General features: G+C 35.6%; 2 protein-coding genes across 5 annotated transcripts; one reads left to right on the top strand and one right to left on the bottom strand.

Moving 5' to 3' along the window:
• Window positions 1-736: 736 nt before the first annotated feature.
• LOC123009311 (ubiquitin recognition factor in ER-associated degradation protein 1) lies at window positions 737-8,023 on the bottom strand. 4 transcript variants are annotated; one of them, XM_044405521.1, is made up of 3 exons: window positions 7,920-8,023; window positions 1,628-1,742; window positions 737-1,578 (listed from the first exon to the last, which is right to left on the bottom strand). In XM_044405521.1, the coding sequence occupies exons 1-3, from the start codon at window positions 7,947-7,949 to the stop codon at window positions 815-817; spliced, it is 909 nt and encodes a 302-aa protein (XP_044261456.1). In that variant the 5' UTR covers window positions 7,950-8,023; the 3' UTR covers window positions 737-814. The 4 variants fall into 4 exon arrangements, with proteins under 4 accessions (XP_044261456.1, XP_044261455.1, XP_044261458.1 ...); XM_044405520.1 differs by having other exon boundaries at window positions 1,628-1,748; window positions 7,920-8,016; XM_044405523.1 differs by lacking the exon at window positions 7,920-8,023 and adding an exon at window positions 1,803-1,888 and having other exon boundaries at window positions 1,628-1,748.
• Window positions 2,525-7,919, top strand: LOC123009309 (protein unc-45 homolog B). Its single transcript, XM_044405518.1, has 2 exons — window positions 2,525-4,464; window positions 6,684-7,919. The coding sequence occupies exons 1-2, from the start codon at window positions 2,871-2,873 to the stop codon at window positions 7,853-7,855; spliced, it is 2,766 nt and encodes a 921-aa protein (XP_044261453.1). The 5' UTR covers window positions 2,525-2,870; the 3' UTR covers window positions 7,856-7,919.
• Window positions 8,024-8,234: the final 211 nt, after the last annotated feature.

Here is an 8,234-nt window from a genome sequence, read left to right as displayed (position 1 = left end):
TTTGCAATTTTAAAGTTATTTTTTTTGTCGAGATTTTGCTGGATTTTTGATCTATAGTCAATAACTTCGGACTTATTGGTGATAACCTCTCATGTTTGGTACCGTCGGAAAGCAAATTTAATTTTCCATCATATACAAAAAAGATCAATGTTCTACGACAAATAGTTATCAAGAACTTTGCTGATAAATTCAAAAATATTGAAAATATAAATTCAACTATACCTTCTAAACTATTTCGAATTTTGCAGTATTCTTGACGCCAATCGATCTCCGGAAAATTCTACATATGCGTCAAAATATTATATCATTGAGGTACAATTTTGCCGCAATTTACAAAATAAAAAAAGTTAAAATTTGTTGATACCTCCCTTAAAAAATGTTGTTTTTGAACATAGAATTTAACGCGCTGGTTACAAATCTGTCAATCTTTTTTCTCTAGCTCTTTAAAAGCAGTATGGAACTTTGTTGGCTTTTAATAGTTATTTATTATTTATAAAAATAACTCTTTTTTTAATTAAAAAGTCATACTGTAGTTAGTAATTTAGAAATTGCCTGTGCCAAATTTGATTATGATAAGTTTATAAATAAGAGTGCTACAGTGTCGCTCAACGCTCATTTACATTGGAATTCCCATAGAAAAAAAAATTCGAGTTTAACTTGCTTAGGCAACCAACAATACACCGACGCTATTAGCTACTGAATTTTTAAATCTGATTTTTTTTAGAGCATTTACTTATTACCACAAAAAGAAATTTATTTCACTCTTAAATAACAGAAAATAATAAAATAAAGCAACAATTCCACACTTTCAAATTCACTTTTTCATACTAAATCCAGTTCCACTGAACGCCCTGAACTCATTATTAGCTTCATCCTCCTTTTCAGGCTTCGTGCTCCTCCTTATAAACCTTAGAGTCCCGATTTCATAATCATAATTGGGAATCCCCCTTACATACGCCGGTTTACTCGTAATTATATCACTGCTAGCTGAATCCTTCCTTTTTTTCCCATCTAATCTATTTCCGGTGCCCTTGAAGGGCACAAATCCAATCGGTTCCGGCATTAAATCGGCTGGATCCACCGCCATTTCCTCATCTTCCCTTTTCTCTTTCTCTGGCTCTTTGTACCCCACAGGAGGGGCAAATTCCACATTCATGTCACACTCTATTATACTAATCGCATTCCCAGGCTTCGTCTCAAGAACACACAACTCGTAGATTTTTTGATTGTACTTTACAGCAATCACATCGCCGGTTGTGAGACACGCAAATGAGCGCAAACAGTTCTCAAGAACCGCTTTAGGATTCGTGATATCGAGAAAATCAGGCGAAAGAGGTTGAAATTTTGAGAATGTCCCCACAGGGAGTGACACACTCTCGATTTGGACCAAATCGCTCTCTTCCAAAACCATATTTTGCATCATCCACAGGGGCAAATATACTTTGCCCTCGTCTGCCACGAACTCAAGCACTCCACAGTGAGTCACCCTGTTGGTTTTTTTATTTGTAAGCTTAAATAACATAGGGTAATTGATGTTGAGTCGAGTCAATTGTTCGAGAGCTGAGGGCGGCATAATAACTAAAAAAACACTACTCAAAAAGTACAAACACGCTAGAAATTTCCTCACTTTTGCCCCCACGTTCAACATCCTGTCTTTCATTCCCCGGAAGCATCGCCACCGAATGACACTTGTAGATCATGTTGAAGGGCCGCGGAATCTCCGGGAACATGTTGAAACCGAACTGAAACTTAATTAAATTCAAACAAACACGCTTATTACCGGGAATAACATCACAAATTACCATTTTCTTATGTCTTTTACTAACTAAATTCAAATAAAAACAATGATTATTTTGCAATATTTTGACAAGTGACGTTTGACTTTGACACCTGATTACAGAAATCTGTAATTATGATTTTTATAAATCATAACAATCGTAAATTAGATGCAATTAATTAATTTTCTGAAGCTAATTGACAAAACTTAAATTGCTAATTCAAAATTTGAGGTTTTAAGGCTTCAATTTCCCTCAAATTCAATTAAGTTTCCGCCCCCATCTCTAATCAACAAATGTGCCAAAAATAATTTATTACGATTTTCGGACAACACAGCATGAATCAAACGCAATTAACAATTTTATAAATAAATAAAATTGCTAATTTGAAATTTGGGGTTTTAAGTATTTTTTGAAAAGTGACGTTTGACTTTACAGAAACCTGTAAACGACACTTAATTACTTAATTAATATAAATTACAATAAATCAAATGCAATTAAAAAATCTTATGAGGATAAGTGGAAAAAATTAAATTTCATTTTATTCAATTTTTTTTGCAATATTTTGATATACATTTGCTTACAGAAACCGATAACTGACCTGTGTTAATTATCAAAAAAAACAATGAAATAAAACGTATTTAACAAGCCTTGAGATCTTGTGAGGGAAATTGAAAAAAAAATAATATAAAATATGGTGTTTTTTAAATTTTTGTTCTAATTACAATTTTGGCCACTGGTGCCGCTATAACACAACAAAGGTGGGCGTTTATTTACGCACCAAAAATGGTAAAAAATCGTAATTTTTTGAATTGTCACCTCATAAATTTTGTATTTGTTTGAACAATGTGGTTATTTGATTCAATTAGTAATAACACAAGTCCTCAATTTCACTTAAATCCCTTTAATTCCATTAAATGTCACACCGCCACGCCTCCATCTCTAATCCCAAAAATAGCGTTTTAAAATTAGAAAATCCGTCTCACGTCTCGAAAAACCTAGAAAATTCGACTCCAAACTTATATAAAAGTCATGTGGAGCACGTTTTCACAAGTTTGAATTAAAGTGAATAGTGAAGTGCGACATAACCTCAAAATGAGTAGTGAAGCTTTAAAATACAAAGACGAAGGCAATGAAGCTTTCAAAAACGGCAATTGGGACTCTGCGGCGAAACTCTACACCAAAGCCATCAATTTGGAAAAGGCTGAAAGTAAAGATTTGGCTGTTTTCCTCAAAAATCGAGCTGCAGCCTATTTGAAGTTAAACAAGTTTGAAGAAGCTCTAAATGACTGTGACAAGAGTTTGGAAATTGTCCCAAATGATCCCAAAGCCCTATTTCGTAGATGCCAAGCCTTGGAGAGTTTAGAACGATTTGAGGAGGCATATCGTGATGCGACCCAGATATTCAAAGATGACCCCAATAATAAGACAATTCAGCCGATTTTAGAACGTCTCTATCGCATAGTACAAGAAAAAGTACGTGAAAATGCCCAAACAAGCACCAAAATCGAAACAATGACAAAAATCGCGTTCGATTTAACCACCGATAGAGAAAAACGTGAGACTGCAATGAACAATTTATTAGTCCTTGCACGAGAAAACACCGGTTCAAGTCTCATGATCAAATCACCAATCGTTCAACAAATCAAAAAACTTTTAAAAATTGAGAAGAATCAAGAAATCTGTATTACCGGCATCCGAATAATCGGCGAACTGTGCAAACACACCATCGAGAAAACCCGAAATGTGATGCAAGACGTGGGAATCCCCTGGTTTCTTGAAATTCTCGACTCCAAGAACGAGAATCAAGTCAACGCGGCGCAGTATTGCATCCAACAAATTCTTAATATTTTCTCAGGGATGGACAATAAACCGGATACTAAACCTGATCAAGAATTGGTGAAAAATCACAAGAAGGATATTGATATGATTTTGACTTGTCTCGTGTACTCGATTAACAATCAAGCAATAAGTGGGGAGGCCCGTGATGCGATTATTGAACTCCTCACCAGGAATATTCACTACACGGCTTTGAATTGGGCCGAGCAATTGGTGGAAATTGGGGGCGTTGGGCGTCTCATGGAGTGTGCTAGTGAGCTAGAAGAGTACAAGTATGAGAGTGCTATGAACATCACCCCCTCAACTCGAACAATCGCTGCTGTTTGCTTGTCTCGCATCTACGAAAATATGTATTACGATGCAGCTCGTGAGAAATTCATGGGGAAAATCCAGGATTTCATCAAGGATAAACTTCTCACGCCTGATATTGAGTCGAAAGTGAGAGTTGTGGTGGCGATAACGGCGCTCCTGCGTGGGCCTTTAGACGTAGGGAATGCCATTGTCGGTAAAGAAGGGATCATGGAGATGATTCTTGTTATGGCCAATACCGATGATTTACTCCAACAGAAAGTCGCCTGTGAGTGTATTGTCGCTGCTGCGAGTAAAGCTGATAAGGCGAAAGCGATTATAGCACAAGGGGTTAACATTTTGAAAACTTTGTATAAATCTAAAGATGATGGGATTAGAGTTAGGGCTTTGGTTGGGTTGTGTAAGTTGGGGAGTTCGGGAGGTACTGATGCGACTATGAAACCGTTTGCTGAAGGGTCGAATTTGAAACTGGCCGAGGCTTGTAGACGGTTTTTGGTGCATCCGGGGAATGACACGGATATCAGAAAGTGGGCTGCGGAAGGTAAGTAACATTTGATGTTATTAGGTTGGCAACGTTTGTGTCAATCAAAAACTACGACTGTCAAATTTTTTTGTTAAAATTATGATGAATGAAACAGTGTTGCCAGGTCTGGTGAAATTTCGCAAAATCTGGCTAGCCTGGTGATTTACAAAAAATTAATACACTGTTTTTTGCATTTTTTTCGAGCATTTTCCACGTTTTTCAACCAGAAACTTGATTTTGTCACCTATTTTTTCTCAGAAAAAAACCACGAAAACCACCAAATTCGTTAAAAATACCGTGCGATCAAAAAAAAAATAAATAAATTAGAGTAGGCGACGATTACTATTCGACAGTTGGCAACACTAAATTTTCCTGGAAGTGAAAATGACCATTTACCATTTTCGTCTTGTACAACATTTTTGTAATAACTTGCAGCAATAAAAGTTTTCTGCTCTAAAGTGAACATTATTTCACTCAAAACGAATAAAACGCAAACTTGTCAGAGTTTCCGCTGACATTTGACGTCAAAAATCAGGATTGCCATCTGAAGGACGTTAAACACCGCATACTCTATTTTTTTTATTTTTTTTGATCGCATGGTAGTTCTGTTTGTTATTTGCGAGATTTTATTAAATAGGATTAAAAATGACAATTTACTTTTGCCTTTTTCGAAAGCACATTTTTCGGCTAGGAATACAAAAATTTCGTTAAAAAAAGTTAAAAACTCAATAAAATAGACTAAAAACAGTGTTTTTCGAGTGAGATTAAAAACTAAAAAACGAAAAATCTCATTTCAACAGCCTGAAAAATTACAAAATTAAATCAAAATTGAATAACTTCTTCATTTGTTTCGCTCGACTTGCTTCCTTTTTGAACCAGAGACTCATTTATTTTGCAAATCTTCTCCAAATACGCTTAAAAACCACAAAAAATTAAATTAATATTTTCTTTGTTTCGCTTGATTTAACTGATTTTTGAGCAAAAAATAAGAGAAAAACCACAAAATTTAGTTTTACACGTTTTTGTACTAAAATCTCAAGTTTGCGTTTCGCTAAAACAAACCAAAAAATCAAGAAATAAAAAATAGTGTTATTTTTGGGTTTTCCAGTGTTAAAGCACGTTTTCGAAATTAAAAACAAAAAATTTGAAAAATTTCGTCTAAGCAGGCTAAAAAATTACAAAATTAAAGAGAAATTGGTATTGTTTTTTTAGCTTGTTTTGCTCGACTTACTTCGTTTTTAAAGTAGAGACTCATTTATTTTGCAAAATCCTTTGACTAAACACCCCTAAAAATCATAAAATTAAGTCGAGAAAACATAAAATTTGGTCGAAAAAGCTTTAAAGCACGTTTTTGTATTGAAATCTTAAATTTTTCGTGAGATTTCGGTAAAACAAACCAAAAAATCAGCAAATTAGGTTGAATATTACGTTAGACATTAGACACTACTGCAAAGGTGTAAATTTGTTTTGTTTTTCAATTCGAATCTAGTAAATTTTATTTTTTGAGCTGGCAGGGCAAACGAATTTGTGTTTAATAGAAACGAAAGTTTTGTAACTAATTTATTTACAAACCAAGAAAAATTCCTTTGGGACTTGATCCTATTAAGCCGGATATCTCACTGAGAGATGGATTATAATCTCATTCATGAACAATTTTAGGAAATTTCTGAATTTTATTAGGAAAACCCCTAGTTTATTTTTATTGCAACTCAGGTAAAGATACTCCTGTTTCAATAAACTCAACGCCAAATAAACGAGAAAAAAAGTACGTTTTTAAAACAAACCAAAAAATTACCAAATCAAGTCCAAAATTATATTATTGTTACATTTTTCGGATGTTTTAGCACGTGTGTCATCTAGAAATACATTTATTTCGCAAAATTTTGTTAAAAACAACCCGACAAAGGCCGAAAATGTTACCATTTGTCCCTTTTTTGAAAGTTTAAGCAAAATTTTAAGTTAAAATAAAATCGCGAGATTTTGCAACACTGAATTAAAAATCACTAAACTGTTAAAAAATATATACAATATGTTTATCTAATTCTTAGGCTTTAGACACTCAGTTTATGTAAAGTTTTGACATTTTTGGAAAGATTTAAATCGTAATTTTGTAAAATAAATGAAAATAAATAAGTTTAATATTTTCAACTCGGAACTGGCAACACTGCAAAGAAACAAACTTTATATAAAAAATCCGAGTTTTTGATTTTTTTGATTCAGAATTAACCCTTTTGCAGGCCTTTCGTATCTAACCCTCGACGCTGAAGTGAAAGAAAAACTGGTGGAGGACCGCCCCGCGCTGCAATCCCTCATCGAACTCGCAAAAACCGGCGACCAATCCTGCCTTTTCGGCGTCGTAACAACTCTCGTCAACCTCTGCAACGCCTATGAGAAACAAGAAGTCATCCCGGAAATGATCGAGTTGGCAAAATTCGCTAAACAACACATTCCGGAAGAACACGAACTCGACGACCCAGATTTCGTAACAAAACGAATCCTAGTTTTGGGCAAAGAAGGCGTAACTTCAGCCCTTGTGGCCCTCAGCAAGACCGAAAGCCCCAATTCACGTGAACTAATTTCGCGCGTTTTCAATTCCTTGTGCAGCGAACAGGAATTGAGAGGGGTTGTGGTGTCACAAGGGGGCTCCAAAGCCTTGATTCCTTTAGCCTTAAAAGGGACTGAAAAGGGGAAAAGACACGCAGCGCAAGCTTTAGCCCGAATTGCGATTACGATGAATCCGGAAGTGGCGTTTCCGGGTCAAAGAGCCTTGGAGGTGATTAGACCTCTAGTGGGGCTTTTGCACCCGGATTGTTCCGGGTTGGAGAACTTTGAGGCACTCATGGGGCTGTGTAACATCGCCCAAATGAGCGAAAGTGCAAGACAGAGAATTCTGAAAGAAGGGGGGCTGCCGAAAATCGAGCATTATATGTTTGAAGACCACGAGTATTTGTGCAGGGCTGCCACCCAATGCATGACCAATATGTGCATGTCACCAGATGTGATCAAAACCCATGAGGGGAAAAACGACAAAATTAAGTTTTTCGTGTCTTTGGCGATGGATGAGGATGCTGATACGGCTATGGCAGCCTCAGGGGCTTTGGCCATCCTCACAGGAAATAGTAAAAAGTGCTGCGAGAAGATTTTCGAATCAAAGAATTGGTTGGACTGCTTCCATGTCTTGTTGGCCAATCCGGTGGCTAGTTTACAATACCGAGGAGTGTGTATTGTGAGAAATGTGATCGAAAATTCCAAAGAATTGGCCGAAAAATTGATGGAAACTGACATTATGGAAATTCTCATGGCGTTAAAACTACTCCCCGATGAGAATAAACAAACAATTGTTAAAGTAGCAGAAGACGCGCTTAAATTAGCCGAGAAATGGGGGCTCATTAAAAAACCAGAAGATTGAACTAGATTAGTCTTTTATACAAACTGTTTTGTAACTTTTAAACTGTAATAAATTGTTTAATTACCTCGCGTCTTGCTCTTATTCTCCTTGGCATCGTTAATTTGGCTCACAAACAAGCACTAGAATTTTCACTTTTTCAAATTTTTAACCTAACTTTTTGTTTGAAAGTTGGAAGTGGCTATGGACACGCAATACCAGGGTGACACACTAAAAAAAACTTTGATGTCTGAAATATTTACTCTTTATGTTAGAGCCACCAGATGCGTTAGTAAGTAACTAATAAATAAATTTTTATTAATAAATTAACCCAAAAAATATTTTAATTACGGTGTTTTGTTGGTTGCATACCTTACAAATTGAAATAATTTGGTAAAAAATG

The sequence above is a fragment of the Tribolium madens genome, unplaced genomic scaffold, assembly GCF_015345945.1.
Source record: "Tribolium madens isolate multiple individuals breed KSU strain unplaced genomic scaffold, Tmad_KSU_1.1 Scaffold_71;HRSCAF=194;Tcas5.2_LG6, whole genome shotgun sequence".
In the NCBI taxonomy this organism is placed as follows: domain Eukaryota; kingdom Metazoa; phylum Arthropoda; class Insecta; order Coleoptera; family Tenebrionidae; genus Tribolium; species Tribolium madens.
Note: the sequence above shows the minus strand (reverse complement) of the source record. Positions and strands in the feature narration are given on the sequence as shown.

Excerpts from the sequence above, each read along its gene's own strand:
- LOC123009309 (XM_044405518.1), top strand. The coding sequence starts at position 2,871 with ATGAGTAGTGAAGCTTTAAAATACAAAGACGAAGGCAATGAAGCTTTC. Across the intron at positions 4,465-6,683 it reads CAGAAAGTGGGCTGCGGAAG|GCCTTTCGTATCTAACCCTC; the intron begins GTAAGTAACATT and ends ACCCTTTTGCAG.
- LOC123009311 (XM_044405520.1), bottom strand. The coding sequence starts at position 7,949 with ATGCCAAGGAGAATAAGAGCAAGACGCGAG. Across the intron at positions 1,749-7,919 it reads GAATAAGAGCAAGACGCGAG|TTTCAGTTCGGTTTCAACAT; the intron begins GTAATTAAACAA and ends AATTTAATTAAG. Across the intron at positions 1,579-1,627 it reads TGTTGAACGTGGGGGCAAAA|TTATTATGCCGCCCTCAGCT; the intron begins GTGAGGAAATTT and ends GTGTTTTTTTAG.